Source organism: Mus caroli, chromosome 11, assembly GCF_900094665.2.
Source record: "Mus caroli chromosome 11, CAROLI_EIJ_v1.1, whole genome shotgun sequence".
Lineage (NCBI taxonomy): Eukaryota > Metazoa > Chordata > Mammalia > Rodentia > Muridae > Mus > Mus caroli.
This window is the reverse complement of record NC_034580.1, coordinates 49,822,285-49,841,182: the sequence shown is the minus strand read 5'-3', so window position 1 is coordinate 49,841,182 and position 18,898 is coordinate 49,822,285. Positions and strand designations below refer to the sequence as shown.

The 18,898-nt window shown below is 51.1% G+C and overlaps 1 protein-coding gene across 2 annotated transcripts in view; it reads left to right on the top strand.

Annotated features, from left to right (window-relative positions):
* Tnip1 (TNFAIP3 interacting protein 1) overlaps positions 1-18,898 on the top strand; it is a 52,224-nt gene that overhangs the window by 22,891 nt on the left and 10,435 nt on the right. For both annotated transcript variants that reach the window (XM_021175682.2, XM_021175683.2), the window contains exons 3-11: positions 541-678; positions 2,213-2,325; positions 3,666-3,746; positions 6,047-6,238; positions 9,367-9,461; positions 11,041-11,164; positions 13,370-13,459; positions 15,531-15,596; positions 15,743-15,874. In XM_021175682.2, the coding sequence (XP_021031341.1) occupies positions 541-678; positions 2,213-2,325; positions 3,666-3,746; positions 6,047-6,238; positions 9,367-9,461; positions 11,041-11,164; positions 13,370-13,459; positions 15,531-15,596; positions 15,743-15,874 (1,031 nt within the window). The remainder of the gene's footprint in view (positions 1-540; positions 679-2,212; positions 2,326-3,665; positions 3,747-6,046; positions 6,239-9,366; positions 9,462-11,040; positions 11,165-13,369; positions 13,460-15,530; positions 15,597-15,742; positions 15,875-18,898) is intronic.

The window sequence follows — 18,898 nt, the reverse complement described above, 5'->3', positions numbered from 1 at the left end:
CCCAACCCTCCCCCGTCCTTGCTCACCCCCCCCCCCCCCGACCGCTGCACTGCATGCTTCCCCTTGGTGCAGGGCCTTCACTGACTTCCTCACTCTTCTCACACTGTATCTGGAGGTCACTTTCTTTGTGTTCAGCCTTGGCGTGGAAGGCCTGGCACCCTGGCTTTCCAAGCGTTTTCCCCTGCTTGGCAGAACCCACTTGCTTTGGCAGTCGGTGGGAGTTGGGAGTTTTCCTTTCTCTTGCTGCAGAAGGGAAACTGAGACTTAGAATGCAGGCTGTCCCTTGAGAACCCTTTGCCTTCTGCAGGGGCGATGGGAGTGGCCAGATGTGGAGAGGGGTGGACAGGGATAGGAGGCCAGAGGTGGGAGGTTTCCTTAGGTCCCACTGCCAGACTCTTCTTATGTTGACCTGTTTGGCACAGGCTTGGACTGCACACAGCCACTGCAAGAATGAAGTCAGTCCGTAGCCAGGTTTAGGGCAGGGATGGGGAGAGCCGCGTTGGGCTGGATAAATCCTGTGCTTCTCCGCCTTGTCTCTAGGGGAGCTTCTGGGGGAGTCTCAGATGGAGGCGTCCAGACTCCGGCAGAAGGCAGAGGAGCTGGTCAAGGACAGTGAGCTGCCACCACCAACATCTGCTCCCTCCTTGGTCTCCTTTGATCACCTGGCTGAGCTCACAGGTACCAGAAGAGTCCAGAACCCCTGCCTTCTCTGAATACGGCCTGCCCAGGCCCTGAACACCACAGGGCCTACCCATTCCCATGCAGACCTTTTCCCTGTATACATCTTTTGGTTACAGCATCCATAGAAAGTCAGATCTTCTAGGGACCGCAGAAGACTGCAGTGACTCAGCACTGCTGGTGCTCTGGCAGGCATTAGTGATCTATCACAGTGATCCACGGCACCTAAGACAAACCTTAGGGTTTTATCAACATGGAATCCACAACTGCTATGTGGCAGGCCCAGCCCCACCAGGCATGGGAGTTGAAAGTCCTCTGTCCCCTTCCTCCCTTCTGTTTTATAATCAGGAAGACTGAGGCCCAGAGAAGAGTCTGTCCTTGCCTGTGAGCTTTTATCCGTGCCTATGAGGTCTGCGTAAGGAGAGGGTGACAGTGACCAGAGTTCGTTTCCAGTCCAGGGCAAGGTCTGGAACCAAGAGGTCTCCCACACCAGACTTGAGCACTTCCCGCTGCTAGTCCTCAGGACTCATCCCAGGCCCCTGTGAGAGCATCCTTTCTGAGAGTCATGGTACTTACTGGACAGATGAGAAAGGTAGATGTGTCAGAGCCCGTGGCACCGTTGTCAGTGCGGCGTTCTTGAACTCACTGGCCCAGTGCCATGGAGAGATAATTCTGCAGCAGTGGCCTCCAGTAGTAAGGAAATGAGTGCATTTGAGTCCAGGTTTTGTTGTTGTTGTTGTTGTTGTTGTTTTGTTTTGTTTTGTTTTGTTTGTTTGTTTGTTTTTTCTCGAGACAGGATTTTTCTGTGTAGCCCTAGCTGTCCTGGAACTCACTTTGTAGACCAGGCTGGCCTCGAACTCAGAGATCCACCTGCCTCTGCCTCCCGAGTGCTGCACGCCCGGCATTGAGTCCAGGTTTTACAGTTGCTAGCAGAGTGACTAGTCAAGTTGATGACCTTGCCAGACCCTGGTTTCCTTTCTTTAAAACAGGAATGCTACGAGGCTGCCATGAGAACACCGTAGGGAGTTAAGGCTCAGTGGGTAGAAAGCCCACCTAGCGTGCATGTATTCAGCTGCTCGGAGTAAACTGCACGGTGGCACATGTCTGTAACCCTGGAGTTGGGAGTTGGTAGCAGGGAGATAAGGAGTCCGATGTCATCCTCAGCTGCGTGCTGAGTCTGGGGCCAGCCTCTGAGCTGCATGAAGCCAAGTTTGAGGTCAGCATATGTTACATGAGCCTCTCTCAAAACCCGAAAGAAAGCACTTGGTTAATTGAGAATTCTTTCTAGATCCCTGAGACAGAGAACCATGACCACCTTGGAGTTTTCCTAGTAAGGTCTGCAAAGAGGTCTCTGCCCAGGCTCTGGCCTCCATTACCCAGGCCAGGCATTTCACATGACTTCTTGTCTTAAAGGGACAGCCTCCCTTTTCTCTAAACCAAGAGAGAACTCAGTCAGAGGGCTTCCATCTTCCTGTGGGCTGGGTTCAGGCGTCTTCCCTTCTAGGTTTCTTTAGCCACAGTCTTGATTTTCCAGGACAGGATACAAAGGTCCAGGTACATCCTGCTACCAGCACTGCCGCCACCGCCGCCACCACCACGGGAAACTCCATGGAGAAGCCTGAGCCAGCCTCCAAACCTCCATCCAATGTAAGTTGCATTTGGAGCTGTGACTGGTTACCTAAAGCTCTTCCCACCACACATCAATCTGGAGCGCTGGGATGGGACCGCTTGCCATTTTGAGGTGAAAGTCATGGTTCTCATGACCAGGAAGGTCCTGATCAAACAAGGAGTTTTCTCTCATTTCCTGAGCTATCTAACGTGACCATGCTCACTAACCGGGCACAGACACACAAGATGCTCAGAAACCATGCGCTGCAGGCTCAATGGAGAAGTGTAGCCTGGCATCATATGGCCAGGTCCTTCAGATGGTCAGAAGGTGGGCCTTTTCCAAGCTGAGACCACAGATGGGGTCATGGTGGCTCTGACTGGTGGCCAGCTGGGCTGGTTTCTCCCATCTGTTCTATCCCATCCAGGACAGGGAAAGCAGGTCAGGAGGGTGTTTTTGTTTTGGGGTTTTTTTGGTGGGGTATGAAGGAAGAGGTACATGCATGGAGTGTGTGCTGGTGAGGACAGAGGAGGACATCAGGCCTCCTGCTTTACTGCTCCTTGCTTTATCCCGTACATCTCTTCACTGAACCCAGAGCTTGCCATCTCCAGATAAGCCAGCACCCCAGGGATCCTCTTGTCTCTGTCCACTCCCGTGCTGAGTTAGGGATGCCCAGCTGCTGTTTATATGGGTGCTGGGAAATCCCAAGTTAGGTCTTCCTGCTGGTGTAGCAAATGCTCCACCCACTGAGCCATCTCCCCAGCCCCAGTCACGGCCACATTTAAGGCTCTCTTAGAGCCAGGTTCAGATGAACTCTGGGCCCCTCAGCTGATTGAACAGCCAGTGAAGTCTGCGCCTTGGTTGGTGACACATTGCAGAGCGTCCTTAGTGTTCTCAGGTCAGTCCTCTCCTGGGATGACCTCTGGAGTTGGTGAGGCTGGTGTAGGGCCTCCCTTGGTGGTGGCTGTAGTAGCTGCTGTCAGCCAGGGTGACTAGAGGCACCTGAGCCCAGGAGATAGCTTGGTTGCTTTGGCAGGATCTGCCAGCTTGTGCAGAGTCTTGGCTTATGTGTTGACTCTGAACTTGGTTTCCTCATCCGTTCTAACACACACACATACACACACACACACACACACTGAGCAAATAAATAATACTGGTTCAAGGTTGGCTCTACCCACACCCCTGTTTCACTGATAAATAATGGTCATGGAGGGGTATGACCTCAGATCACAAGGAGGGTGATGGCAGTCGGTGGTTCTTGGGTGATCTCATATGAATAGTGTGTGACTATTGCCTCTAGGAACTGCACTGTTAGCCCTTCTGTCTTCCTTGGGGGCAGGGTCCATTTCTCATGGGCAGCTGCTAACTTCCTTCTACCTAGGGCGCCTCCTCTGACTTTGAAGTGGTCCCTACTGAGGAGCAGAATTCACCCGAAACTGGCAGCCACCCTAAGAGCATGATGGTGAGCAGACAGGCACCCCTGCCCCTGCCCCCGCCCCCGCCCCAGCACATCCTTTTCTTTCCTCTCTGTCTGTCACCTGCCCCTTCGTGACAGGCCACTCATATCCCTTGGGTCCCCTGTAGTTACATGGGGGACACAGAGGGGCTATAGCATGGGGTGCTTCTTACTCTCATATGCAAATCCCCTGCTGGTGACTTCCCCAGCTTGGGGCACACAGGCACCCCACTGTTGTGAAAGCCTGGGCCACTTGCCAGTCAGTCCCACTGGCCTCTGGACCAATCACCTTTCTGTCAGTTACAGTGACTCAGCCTCTTGGGTCTGTAGGTGTGGAAAGGGTCGGCCTGGTGCTGATGGGAGGGGTGGGAGTGATTTACCCTTTTGTGCTTGTCCTTGGCTCCTCCCAGGGGCAGATGGGCCGGAGGTTACACTTTCTGTTCACATGTGGGGTGCACGAGTTTCTCCAGCTTCGGAGGGGCTGCTCAAATCCACATTCCTACCTTGCAGTGTTTAACTTTAGTCCAACCGTGCAGTCCTTCTGTTCTTTCTTAAAATGCCAGACTTGGAGAGCTATTGTGAAAGATCTTTAAGATTTGTCAGAGACCTTAAAGTCCTGTCTTTTCCTCATCCCTCCCTCCTTCCTTCCCTCCCATTTAATGTTTGCTTTATTCTCTTCTGTTTTGTTTTGTTTTTGTGTGAGACAAGCCTCTTGCCTCTTCTCCTAAGTCCATACCATGAAGCATGCCCCACTGTAGACCATTAAACTGTTGGTATGCCAGCTCTACTTGGCCTTCCCTTCACCTGCAAACACCACCCCATCTCACACCAGCATTTAACCTTCAGTGCTGAGAGGATCGCCCTGTCAGGATGCTCTGTGTTTTTTCTCCTGGCACCATATGCATCTTGTCCTGTTCTGTCCCTGAGGACTGAGACGTGACTGAGAGCAGGCGAGGTTCCCTAGCTCAGAAAGGTTTCAGCGTGCAGTCATGGGCTGATAACTTACCTTTTCCATTAAAGTCTGTCTACGCCAGCTCAGGAGTACAACCAACTCCTGCTGGAAGCTTGTAGGCTACTTGGAGAAACCTGAGGCATTCGAAGCACTTGATACACCTCCAGAGATCAGCCCTGGCCACTCCTAGTCCTTTGTGGTAGGGACAGGATGCGCGATTGGAGACTGATTCTGCTTCTTTTTTTTTTTTAATTAGAATGTGATGCTGATAGGAAACAGGCCGAGCATCCCAGTGCCCAGAGCTCACTAGCAGGTCCTAGAGCCCTGGGTTACAGTGAGAAAATCCCACTCTGCCATGTACTGACTGGGCTGCTATGAGCAAGTTCTCTGTCAGGATACATCATTGTCTCAGCCTGAGGGAACTGTAGCTCCCTGGGGCTCTGCTCTCTGATTCCCTGAAGTACTGGGGTTTGGGAGGAATCTGCTGGGTGATTCCTTGCCTGAACTCTTGGGGGTTGTGGTTGGGGGTAGGAAGTGGGTGGGGGGAACTGCTGGGTGAGTCTCTGAACTATTTTAGAGGAAGGGATCCACAGGTGATGAAGTGTGTGAACATTTGGGGTAGATCAGGATATATAGAAATGAGGTCCACAGAACCCTGGGGTCTTGCAGGGGGCCTTGGGCAGGAGAAGGTTGGGAGGCCTAGCTAACCCCTGTCTATGAGCCAGGATTGAAAGGTCCCACTGAGATCCTTAGGACTGATGTGGGTATGACCAGGGCTGTGGCTTCAGTAGCAGTGTTCTAGAGAGAATGGAGAGAGCAGTACTGAACTAACTACTCTGCCCAGGCTGTTCTCTCTTAAATTACTAGGTTGGGGTTCTCTGCAGTATTAGAGCTGTGATTCTTAGAACCATGGTGTTTGGTCCTCTCCCAGGCACAGCCCCCTATGGAGAGCCTCCCTGAGCTCAGGAAGCAGTGCATTACAGTTAGAGACACCCTCTCTGCCTTCCCTCCTGTCAGTTTTGCTGTGCAATGAAGGACGGAAGTGATATACATACACATACTGCTGAAGGATGCCCAGCCTGGGGGAGGGCGAACTGACTATCCTCGGGCACTCAGTAAGACTCAGCGTAGGAGGAAGATAGCCTTGGTGGTGTTAGGCCAGCCAGTGGCCTGGAAGTCCTAGGTCCTGCCCTGTGAGTCAGCTCCAGATAGGGAACCTGTGTAACTGGAAATTTTCTCTGGGCTGAACAGAGGCCACAGGGGAAACTGAGTCATGAAGAATGGGGAAGCAATAGAAGAATCGGCTGGCATTGCCGCCTTAGGCTTGGTGAAGATCATGCTCTTGCTCCCACAGGAGCTGGGGCCCCCACCCCCAGGGGACGGCAACCTGAAGCTCCACCTGCAGCGCCTGGAGACCACCCTGAGTGTGTGTGCAGAGGAGCCAGACCACAGCCAGCTCTTCACCCACCTGGGCCGCATGGCCCTCGAGTTCAACAGGTTGGCCTCCAAAGTGCATAAAAATGAGCAGCGCACCTCCATCCTGCAGGTGAGGCCAGCAAGAATCTCCCCGCGCCTCCTGCCCTGCTGTAGGACCTAGGGGTTAGCTATGGGGACTTCTGAAGGCTGGATTTTAGGCCTGTTTGGAGCTTTTTGTTCACAGTGGTGACTGCAGTAAGGAATTTATGGGAAGGTGTGTAGAAAAAGAAGGAAATGAGGAAATGGGAGGTGGGCCTTGCAGATTCACAGTGAGTGTCCTGGGGAGTGAGGCCTGGTGGGCTGGGTATGGCATTCTTTGTTCTTGTTTGTTTTCTTTTTTTTTTTTTTTTTTTTTTTTTAAGACCTGAGTCTCGAGCCGGGCGTGGTGGCGCACGCCTTTAATCCCAGCACTCGGGAGGCAGAGGCAGGCGNGAGGCAGGCGGATTTCTGAGTTCGAGGCCAGCCTGGTCTACAAAGTGAGTGCCAGGACAGCCAGGGCTACACAGAGAAACCCTGTCTCAAAAACCAAAAAAAAAAAAAAAGACCTGAGTCTCACTTTGTATCCCCAGCTAGCCTGGAATTTACCATGTAGACTAGACTGGCCTTGAATCAGAGTTCTGCCTGCCTCTGCCTCCTGGGCACCCCCTGTGGCCTGCTTTGCTGTCACTGCAGCTCTTTGTATGTTCTGTCCCCAGCAGGAAGTGTTTTGAGACAATCTCACTCATAGCAACCTCAGACTCACAGCATCCTCCTGCCTCAACCTCCTAAGTGCAGGGATTCTAGACATGAGCCACTTTACCCAGCTTTAATTTGTCATATTTAAAATCTCAGACCCTTAGCCACGCTCCCTCCCTCCCTGCCTCCTTTCTCAAATCCCTCTTAGAAGGCTCCCTGTGCTGGGAGAACGGTTGATCCTCATTACTGTATGGTCTTGAACAAGTCACCAATCTCCTGTCCTGTAAGGATTTGAACTACCAGTGACCCCCTCCTGGGACACTGCATCAAAGGAGGCCTTTGTGTAATCTAAAACCCAGTGCTCGGAGATGGGTGACTGTTAGCTTTGTTTTGATGATGCTCATCTACTCTGGGTGGGCCATCTTAACTGCGAGGGCTTTGCAGTTAAGTATGATCCGCTTACATTAATTGGTAACCATTTCAAAGATGATGAACATGAGGCTGCCTGAGGCCCTGCTCAGGATTTGAGTACCCCTTCCTTCTGGGTAGAGCTCTCACATTAAGGCTCCCTGCTTCTGGGTAGGCCCTTCTCCTTCTGTGCCAGTTGGTCTGTGGTCTCAGTTGTGCCAGTAGACCTTGATGAAAGGAGGGAATCCACGGCATGTAACCTTGAGCAGGTGAGTTCTGCTCTGCACGTATGACCAGGAGTACACAGGGCATCCTCTCACTGGAGACTGGAGAGGCAGTATGTGGTGGAGAGCCTACAGAGCCAGGTTCAGGGAGGGGACCTCTTTGAGAGGCCACCAAGGCTTTGGAGTTCCCACCCGAGCCCTGAGAGAGAATAGCTGACATGGCCCCAGGGCTGGGATCACTCTGAGCACCGACCTTTTGTCACTCACATGCAGATAGATCTTTGTTCCCTGATGTCCCCAGGCTCTTACATCAGTCTCCTGTTTATTCCTTTCTTGGTTCTTAACAGTTTGCAACAATTCTGTTTTATTGGGTAGTGGTAGTTTGTTTGGTTAGTTTGTCTTGCTACTAAGTGCTGTCTTCACAGGGAAACCGTACCCACCATTTTGCTCCAGTGCCTGGCACTTCATACATAGTTGGTGAGAGAATGAGTGAGCATGCCAGGAGTGGAGGCTCTACCCATAATGCCTGCTCTAGGGGATCTCAAGTTCAAGGCCATCTTGGACTGTGTAGCTAGACTCCGTCTCAAAGACCAACACGAAGCCAGACAGTGGACTCATGCCTGTGGTCCCAGCATTTAGGAGATAGAGGCAGGTAGATCTCGAGGCCAGCCTGGTCTATGAAGTGAGTTCCAGGACAGCCAGAGATGCACAGAGGAGCCCTGTCTTGAAAACAAAGCAAAACAATAACAACAGAAAGACAAAGTTGGAGAGATGACTGGCTGCTTTTGCAGAGGATGGGGGTTTGGTGCCTAATGCCCACACAGCATCCCTCTCACAACCTTCTCTAACTACAGTTCCAGGGGATCTGATGCCCTCTTCTGGCCTCTGTGGACACTGCACGCATGGTGCAGGAAAAACATTATACATAAAATAAAAACAAACCAGTCTTTCCAGTGGGCTCACAGGTGTGCTCTTAGACTCTCTGATAGAGGGGGTGGTGATCTTTGGCTGCTGCTGATCTTGTCCAGCATCTGGTTTGTACCCAGGGCATTTACCTAGAGGTCCCAAGAATAGTCTAACAAGTGAACTGTCATTGTGGCCTTCCCTTAGGGCAGGAGCAGGACAGTCTTGTTCCCTGGTGTCCCCGCCCAGGGCCACAGCCTCTCTCTGTTTCTCAGCCTCTGGGCAGAGGAAGCTGGGTTCCGTTCCTCCTCATTGCATCTCTGATATGTTTCTTGGTTCACTCAACAAACATTACAGACTCATACCTGCAGTCCCAGCACTTAGGAGACCGAGGCAAGAGGATTGCTGGGCATTCAGTGTTGAGGGATATAGTAACTTTCAGGCCCAATTGGGGTACAGGGTAGGACCTCACCTAAAAAAGAAAAAAATTAAATATTTTTTTAGATCAAATGTGGCACAGGGCCACCCGCTGGGCATTGAAAAACAATAACAATTTTTCGACTTTTTCAGCCTTCAACCCAGAGTTCAACAACTGCAATGCAAGGCTGTTCTTCCATCCACCCAAGCTAGTCAGAAAGGAAGCCAGCAGTTCTGGAGTCTCCCTGTGTGACATGACACAATTCCCCTCATACTCTATGTAGCAGTGAATGTGGGACATCTACCTTGGTTAGGGAAAGAGATGAGATGTGAGCCTCGGAGGACTGCCAAGGAGGAAGAGTCTAGGCAGGGATGGCTGTTAAGGGAAGAGGAAGGATTGTCATTGAAAGGACCAGGACCCAGCTCTGAGTCTCCATCAGGCATCCTTACCACTGGCTCCCATGGAAGCTTGGGAGATGGACCTAGTGGCTGTAGCTCGAGCCCCCCTGTCAGCATGCCTTGGGATGTGCCCCTTCTAATCCTCACCGCTGTCTGTTCATCTACCCCACAGACTTTATGTGAGCAGCTGCGCCAGGAGAATGAGGCCCTGAAGGCCAAGCTGGACAAGGGCCTGGAACAGCGGGATCTGGCTGCTGAGAGGCTGCGGTAAGTCCAGGCCACTGGAGACTGGCAGAGGGATAGGGCAGGAGAATAATGTAACACACTGGTTCCTGGAATGAAGCCACATCTGAGAGCTCTGTTCTGACAGCAGATCTCATGGCCCTTCTCCTTGGCTTCTGGTATTTTCTCCCTTGCACTGTGTTTATCTTGGGGATGGGAGTGTAGACAGCATTGAAAGCTGCCTTCCCCTGGAGACAACTGCTGACATTTGTGTAGGAGCTGGCTCAGGATTCTCCTGCCCCCTGGTGGTCACCATCATTCCCTGCTCACTCTTCCTGGGATCTTTGGAAGTCCCTCTGGACTGAGACCTGTGGGAAGACATACAGGTTTACCCCAGCCTCTCTGTCCTTGGCAAGACTGAGTTTGGGTGTCTTAGATGAGCCGTAGGGTCTACTTGTCACCAAGGATCTCTGACCACCAAGGACCAATGCCTCTTGTTTCTAGGGAAACAGGAATATGTGAGTGCTGGATCTCAAAGGGCCTTTGCCATCCGATCATGCAGACTAACTCGCATTATGCGAAGGGAGATGGTCCCTGAGAGAGGCAGGGACTTCCTAAGAGTCTCTCACTACACTGGTGTGGTGGCGCACACCTTTAATCTCAGCACTTGGGAGGCAGAGGCAGGCAGATTTCTGAGTTCGAGGCCAGCCTGGTCTACAGAGTGAGTTCCAGGACAGCCAGGGCTACACAGAGAAACCCTGTCTCGGGGGAAAAAAGGGATACCCAGGTCGAAGGAAAGGAATCGGAGTCCTTGCTGAGTGGCCTGAGAAAAGCCATTTGACTCTGTGGTGTTTCTGTAATTAAATGGAAGCTGAGGGGCTGTGTCCACTCTGCAAACATCCTGAGTACCCAGCACTGCCTACCTCTTGAACTTTCACTTATTATTTCTGCTTGCTTTGTTTGGAACGGTCTCATTCCATAGCCCAGGGAACTCACTGCATAGCTCAGGCCGCCTCAGACTCCATAGTCCAGCTTCTGCCTCCCAAATGAACGTTGGAGTCATAGGTGTGCGTACCCACACTCAACTTTGCTGGTAGCCGTTCCTGCTGTAAACAATAAAGGAGGTCTCACCCAAAGCAGCGCCTGTATTCAACACTCGAGAACCATGAGAGCAGATCCAGTGGGATTGAGTCCCTGGTGGGTGGGAGGATGGTTCCATCAACCCCGGCTCTGAGCCAGGAGCTTGCTCTTTCCATGTTAAAGAGAGGGGGTGCCAGGTGCCGGTGAGTGAGCATGACCTACGGCACCACCCAGGCCCTGTCTACGTCAGCTGAACCAGGACACTTGACTATAACGGGAGGGAGGGGCGGAGCTTTCTTAGAGAACAAGATCATAGGACCGGAAGGTGCCAGGTGTGGAGACAGCCTACAGATGGGGGAAACTCTGCTGTTAAGGATTCCCATGCAGCCTGCACACCTTCTGGGTGGCTTACAGACACCCTTTTGGTCTGGTCGCCCTCCCCAGGCAGTGCTGCGGTGCAGTGCCTGTGACAGCAGGTCCTTGGCTTTGCAAGTGTCTTAACCCAGGGCTGACATTTTGACATCCCCACTTGTCTCTTATTCAGGGAGGAAAACACGGAGCTCAAGAAACTGTTGATGAACAGCAGCTGCAAAGAGGCACTCTGTGGGCAGCCCAGCTCCCCAAAGCCAGAGGGTGCTGGCAAGAAGGGCGTGGCTGGACAGCAGCAGGTGAGTATCCCAAGCTTCTCAAGCCCAGGATCTGCTCCGCTCCTCGCTGAGTGAGCACATCTCCTCCTACACACATTCTGCCTTCACCCCACGTGGAGTGTCCCATTCTCTGAGACACGTGCTCAGAGCTATTGGCCGTCAAATCACATGGCTCTGCAGCCCACCCTGGCTGCTTGCTTCTCCCGCTTGCTGACTTGGATTGCCCAGCGGCTGCTCATGGGAGCTGGGTGTCAGTGTTTTGCTCATTCTGGGTACTAACACCTTGTCAAAGTCTCCTTCCCAAAAGTCAGTTTAGTCTCTAACGTGTCAGGACTCCTATGGGGATTGTATTAAGCTTGCGAGATTGCAACTTAGAGCCTCTGCATGGAGAGGAAGACTAGTCTGGGGATGCCTCAGCACTGGCCCACACCCCCACACCTCCAGGCCCAGCCCTGCCACACAGTGAAGGCCAAGTGTGCCTTGCTCCACTCTCACCGTCCCCCAGGCTCCTGTAACCCAGTTGTTAGCAGAGCATACTTTTACCTCCTCAAGTGAGTTGCAGTCAGTTGCAACGTAAGCCCTAGTGCCAGCTTTCTATGCACTATAGTAACTACCTTGGTCACTCACTCCCCACCCCGGGCAGTGATGGACTTTCCCTGCAAAGCTATGGGCTCACTTGGGCTCTTTTGCCTGAAGGGATGTCTCTTCCATGTGCAGGGCCAGCAGGAGACTTGGAGAGGTCATGTGCCATCATACAATTAAGATTCTTCTATCACCTCTCAAGCAGATGTGGGGGTGGCCTGCTGAACAGCAAAGCCTTCTTGCTCTGCCTCTTGCTAGCATTGTTGTTCACTGTGGTAGCCATGGTTGGTCTGAAACACACTGGGTAGATCAGGCTGGCCGCCAGCTCACAGAGAACCTCCTGCCTCTGTTAGGATTAAAACTAAGTGACACAGCCTTTAGCTGTCGCTGTTGACAGTGAGCTTCCTGGGGCAGGCATCTGCCATTTCTGAGGCCACCTTATCAGATAGATAACCTCTCTTCTCCAGGTGGCATGGTATGTTTACAGGACATAGCCTGTAGGGGGCACCAGAGGCTCACAAGCTCTGCTTCCAGCTTCTGCCCAGCCTGTGGTAGGGCATAGAGAGTGGATGGGGCCAGTGCAGAACAGCTTCTGGTCTGAGCAGACACTGGCGACAGTCACTGCACGTGCACTTCTTGCCTTGTCCTGTGGTTCTCACCTCAACACCTCAATTGTTTAGTTTTAAAACATTTTATTTTGAGGTAACTTTAAACTGAGGCAGAAATAGTGTGGAGTTGTGTTCCCGTACTCCCTCCGTCTCCCCTGGCTGGCTTCCATAACCGCAGACCTACCTCACCAAGCATCTTACATAACTGTGGTTCTTACCAGACTGGGCACTGCCGTCAGCACTGCAGCGCTGTCCAGATGTACCCAGCCTTCACTCCCTCCCTTTCTGCCTTCCAGAATTGAATCCAGGATCCCACGTGGGATTCCTATCACAGCTCCTTAGTCTCTGCATTTCGGCGACGTGGCTCAGCTGTCCTGGTTTCCATGACCTTGGCATTTTTGAGTTATGCTGGCCGGTTGTTTTGCAGAATAGGTTTGGGTTTAGATTAGATTGTGGTTGCAGAATTTGGAAAGAATCTCAGAGATGGCATGCTGTGTACACACATCTGCACATGCGGGCTCTCAGCACATGTGTCTGGGCTCGTGATGTTTGCCAGCCTCCATCACACTTTTACGTTGTTTATTTTATGTTGGGGGTTGCATGCGTGTATGGAGGTCAGAGGACAGTTCTCTCCTTCCCCCATAGGCTCTGGAGATTGCACTCAGCTCATCAGGCTTAGAGACAATCATGTTCACTCACTGAGCCACCTCACTGGCTCCTCACAACTTCCACACCTTTTAGGTTAGGGGATCCGGAGTTGTTATGGGGGTTGACCAGCAGTGCCTCAGAGTTAAAAGTGGGGAAGATGGCTGTGGAAAGAGCTGGTGAGAGGATGTGAGGCTGGCAGGCACAGTATGCATCAGCAAAGGGGAATGTTCTTCATGGGCTTCCAGAAGGAGGAGGTCATGGCTGAGACATGGCTGCTGGGTGGGAGGAGCAGGGAGATTGGAGACAAGGGACTGGGGCCCTAGGAGAGCACTGGGCTGGGGAACGAAGTTTTATCTGACACCTTGGTGAAGGCTCTGTCTCTCCCTAGGCCAGTATGATGGCGAGTAAAGTCCCTGAAGGGGGGGCCTTTGGAGCAGCTGAGAAGAAGGTGAAGTTGCTAGAGCAGCAACGCATGGAGGTAGGTGGCCAAACTGGGAGGTCAGGGAATACCCTTCTCCCCTCCTGGGACTACAGGGACGAAGGCCCCACCTGGCTCTCTGGTTCCTGTTGGTCCTAGATCACCTTAGAGAGTTATTGTGGAAACCAACCATTGAACCATCTGCCCATGGGATGGATGTCTGTCCTCTCTGGATCAACCACAGGGATCACTGAGGATACTGAGTTTGTGGCACAGGCTGAAATTATTTGGGAACCTTAGGGAGCTGGAGAGATGGCTCAGTGGTAATGGTGCACGCAGAGGACCTGGGCTCAGTTCCCAGGACTCTCACATACCAGCTCACCACTGCCTGTAACTCCAGCTCCAGAGAGTCTAACCCCTTTTTCTGCCCTCCACGGGCATCCACACTCACCACATATAGATGCAGACCCATATTATAAGGTAAGCTGGACACAAGAGAGGTGGTGGTCAGTCTTGCCAGTCGGCATTGGAGACACATGCTGCAGTGGGAGTGGCTAACAGTGAAGGAAGCGCCCACACCCTTGACAGCAGCATTCTCTGTCTCCCAAGCCCCTCCCCACCTCCAGCCCAGGCCACTAGACTGTCCTTGTCCCTCCTCTGAGCCTCTTCACACAGTTGGGGCCATTCCACCCCTCTTCACACACATCTGAAGTCTTACTTACATTCATATTCTAGATTGACTGATCTCTCAGAAGGAAAAGAATGTTCATTATGTAATGAACCAAGAGTCTCCCTCCAGATGGCTGCCGCTGACATCAGCTCACTGTGTTCCCTTGGGGTTGTTTGGTTTTCCTTTTTTCTAAAAGTGGCACTAGGAACTGAACCTGGGGCCTCACTGAGCTGCCTCTGCGACCCTTGAACTCAGCCTTCTTCCCTCAGCCCCCTAAGTAGCTGAGGTTACAGACATGTAAACCCTCTATTCAGGTTTTTCTTAATGCAGAAAAAAAAAAAAGACTTACTGCTTTTCAGATAAGTTTTTCTCTTTTAAAATTGTCTCAGGAAGTCTGTTCAGATCTATAGCATAAGCCAGTTCTCCCGTGTTTAAGTACTTTTGTCATTGGTAGTAATCTGGAGTCTGAATATCTTCTCCCATCTCCTGTCCTTTTATTTATGGTGATGTAGAGTTGTTTTTCTTTCCTGAGTAACTGCTGTGTCAAGAGTATGGCTTATAATTAGCATTATCTTAAGGCTGAAAGGATGTACTAAGTGACTTATTAATGGCTGCGTGTGATCTGTTTATGATGTGCTGTAAGCCATAGCCTACACTAAGCTGACACACACAGAAGGAGGGTTTATTTTTACTTTTGGTTTTGTTTTGAAACAGAGCCTCTTTATGTAGCCTTGGCTGTTCTGGAACTCACTATGTAGATTAGGCTAGCCTCAAACTCACAGAGATCCTTCTGCCTTGCTTCCTGAGTGCTGGAATTAAACGTGTAGCCACCATGTCTGGCTGATTAGCCTTTAAGTATGTTTGAACACTTGGCTAAAGTGTTTCTCTTCTTTTTTCTTTGTATACCAGGGTTTGTTTTTTTTTTTTGTCTGTGTGCTCATTTTTTTGGTTTGTTTTTGTTCTTGTTTTGTTGTTGTTGGGGTTTTTTTGTTTTTGTTTTGTTGTTTCTTGTTTGTTTGTTTGTTTTTTCTTCCTATACCAGAGATTGAACATTCTCTTGTACATTCTTGACAAACACTCTCCTACAGATACACTCTCCTGCCTCAGCCCCTGGTTCAGTATTTCCATTGGTTAAATTTTCAGAGTAGAATACTTTGTGTTAAAGTCAGTGAACACCTGGGATTGTCACACCCTTTCAAAGAGCCCTCTGAAGAGCCATGTTTGTGCCTCACAGTAACTCTCTCCAGGCTTCAGTGTTCCCTGTGGCTTGCCTAGCAAGGATGAAGTGCAGCTGGAGATCAAGGTGGAGCAGCAGGGAGCACCTGACCAGTGGGGGACTGAGGCAGCTCAGATGGCAGCTTTATTAACCTGTGCTTTGGGTGCCTGGGAAGCCAGGGCACTTGGGTATCTGGCTGTCCTTCCTTCCTCCCTAGAGTTTCTAACCCCAGTTTCTGCCCACAGCTGCTGGAAGTGAACAAGCAGTGGGACCAGCATTTCCGGTCCATGAAGCAGCAGTGTGAGCAGAAGGTGATGGAGTTCCCGGGCACTGAGCCTAGGATGGCTCGGGGAGGCGGGCTGAGAGGCCTGTGACCAGGCTGAGATGGGGACGGTGGAGGGGCAGCGGGTGCCTGCTCCTCTCCTGTCCTCACACTCCCTCCCTACCCCTCCTCCAGATCACGGAGCTTCGCCAGAAGCTGGTGGACCTGCAGAAACAGGTTACTGAGCTGGAGGCCGAACGGGAGCAGAAGCAGCGTGACTTTGACCGGAAACTCCTCCTGGCCAAATCGAAGATCGAGATGGAAGAGGCAAGTGTGGCCAGCCATGACGTCTTTGAGGTTCCAGGCTCCTGCCAGAGTCCCCGGGATCCGTGAGCCAGGGTCACGGTCGAGCGTTCCGTGACCTCTGGTGGGCATCACATCTCTAGGGACCAGAGTTATAGATGGTTGTGAGCCCACCGTGGGAGTCCTAGGAATTAAACCCAAGTTCTCTGAAAGAGCAGCCAATGTCCTTGGCCACTGAGCTATCTCTCCAGCCCCTGGGCAGTTAAAATCTTAAGTCCTAAGAACTATACAAAGAATACATAATATACAAACATACACAAAAGCATAGTAGGCTCACATCTGTAATCCCAGCACACAGGAGACCGAGGCAGGAGAATAGAGAATTACAAGCCAGCCTGTGCTGTATAGCAAGACCTTGCTGGAGCTGGCACTCAGTTGGTAAAGTGCTTGTCTAGTACTTGAGGCCCTGGATTCAATCCCTTGTGCTTCATAAACCAGGCACAGGAGTATGTAGAGAGAAGTGAAGAAGTTCAAGGCTATCCTTAGCTGCATAGTGAGTTTGAAGCCAGCCTGTGCTATATGAAACTGTTAAAATAAAATAAAAAGACACTGTCCTGATACAGAAAGACAAAAGCAGGCCTCAATGGGGTGAAGTGCTGATCAAATTTCAGAGTAGTATAGGGCCTAAAACAGGGGGAGTTAGTTTATCTAGTGATCTCAGCCTGCCCCAGCCACTGTACTAGATAGAATCAGGGAAAACCAGCTTGCCCTGGCTGAAGAAGAGATGCTGAGCGACCAGGCAGAGGTTCATAAGTAAAAGTGTGTTCTACAACAGAGAAGGGGCAGAGATCAGAGACTAAGCAGAAGGGACCTCATTCTGGTTGTGCTGTGGAGCAAAGCTCTTAAAAACAAACAAACAAACAAAAGGCCTCTGCTTTGTCATGTGTGACTGGTGCCAGCCACAGCCCTCCAGAGTCCTGAAGCAGCTGACAGACAGACAGACAGACTGCCTGACTCCCAGACCTTTGGGATTTTAGTGACAGTGCTACTTCTTGCTTGTCATGGCAGCTGCATGCGACTGCTTTGCCTAGCTTTAAAGCAGATATTTCCAACACAGATTGCATCTCAGAGACCCTTCTGCCAGCATGTGATACCCAGGCCGTGTCTAAGCACAGCCTCCGCCTATGTCTCCCCCTTCCCTTGAGGATGGGCAGTAGAGACACTGCACTTGGTTCTGAGTGCACCATCATGGCACTCACAGCCAGAGTCCTCTGTGGTCTCTCTTCCTCACTCCTGTCTACAAGGGAGACAAACCCCTGGACCCTGACAGATCAGTCCTCTCCATTGGTTAAGTCTGCCCTTGCCGATGGGAACTCTGTGATCAAGAGCATTCCTTGCTCTCCAGGCCTAAGCAGAAGCCGGAACATCACCCATTTGTCCTGGCCCAGGCTGCCCTGAACCACCTCTGACTAGAAACCACTTACCCATTGGTGTGTAGAATGTTGACTAAAGGTCACACAGGAAGGGATGAGCACTGATCCACTTCGGTCAGTCCCCTGATCCACAGGGCACAATACAGACAAGCTAACACTTTCTTGGAATACTTCCCCAGCCCCTCCCCAGACCCTGGTCCTCTGGGAGGTAATTTCAGTTGAATTTTATTTATTTTTAGATGTATTTATTTTATGTGTATGAGTATTTTGCTTTCATGTATGTATGAATACCCCCTGAGTGCTTGGTCCCATGGAGGCCAGAAGAAGGCATCAGATCCTTTGGGACTGGACTTTTGGATGTTTGTGAGCTGTCATGTTAATGCTAAGAATTGAACTCAGGTCCTCTTCATGAGCAACGATAGCTTTTGACTATTGAGCCATCTCCAGCTCCCAGACCTTAAAAACATATCTGCTGACAATACAGTTGTTGGTTTTTGTTTTGTTTTGTTTTTGTTTTTGTTTTTTGTTTTTAGATGTGCCTGCTCCTAATGCTACAGTGCCATCCACTGTTTTAATTTTTATTTATTTTTGAGGCAGGTGCCTTGCTATGTAGCCTAGATGGCCTGGAACTCACTATGTAGACCAGGCTGGGCTCTAACTCAGAGGTCCACCTGACCCCGCCTCCAGACTCAGCCCAACCACAGTTTTAAACTGAGAATCATGGTGTAGGCCTGCAGTCCCAGGTTCTGGGAAGGCGGAGGCAGGAGGATTGCCAAGGCTCAGGGCCTCCCTGGACTACAGAATGAGCTAAAGCTTGCTTAGGTAATTTAGTATGACCTTGTCCTGAAATATAAAGAAAGAGTGGGGGCTGAGGGGTTGGGGCCATAGCTCCGTGGTAGGACAGTTGCTCAGCGAGTGTGGAACTCAGCCCCTGGAGAAGTGAATGATCACTTCCTGCCTGGCGAATAGCATTTACCACTGCCACCCCGTTTAGTTTCCACTCAGGGAAGGGTATTTGGGCCAGTGACATGGCTCAGGGGATAAAAGCACGTGCTGCCTGGGACCCACGTAGAAGGAGAGAACCGACTCTCACAAGTTGTCATCTGACACTGACAGACAGACAGACAGATAGAAAGAAAGAAAGTAAAAAGCAAAAAACTCTTCCTTTGAAGTAAATGGAATGGAGATGGAGACCTTAAATTCTGCTCCCTGTGTGGTCTCCAGGATGTCACCGTACACACATTGGCTTCTCACTGAGCCAAGGAGTTTGCTTGATTCCCCTTCACCATTCCAGCTGCAGCTGTGTGGTGCAGCCTGGAAGCTTCCACCCATCAGCTGTGGTGACCTTTTACTCTGGGTGCCTCCCTGGAGAACTTTCTGTCCTGCTTACCCTATGAGCACAGTCTCTTCTATGCACAGATATCTGAGGCCCTTAAGAGACTGTGGTATTCCTCACTCTTCTGAGAGAATTTCACACAGACAACATATACACTCCGGTTTTTTTTTTTTTTTTTGGACTCCGCTCTCATGAAATCCCTCTGTGACTTTCGTTAAGATCCCATTAGCCCCAATATTGAGGACGCTTGCTTAAGAGGGCCTGTGTGGGGCCCAGAGT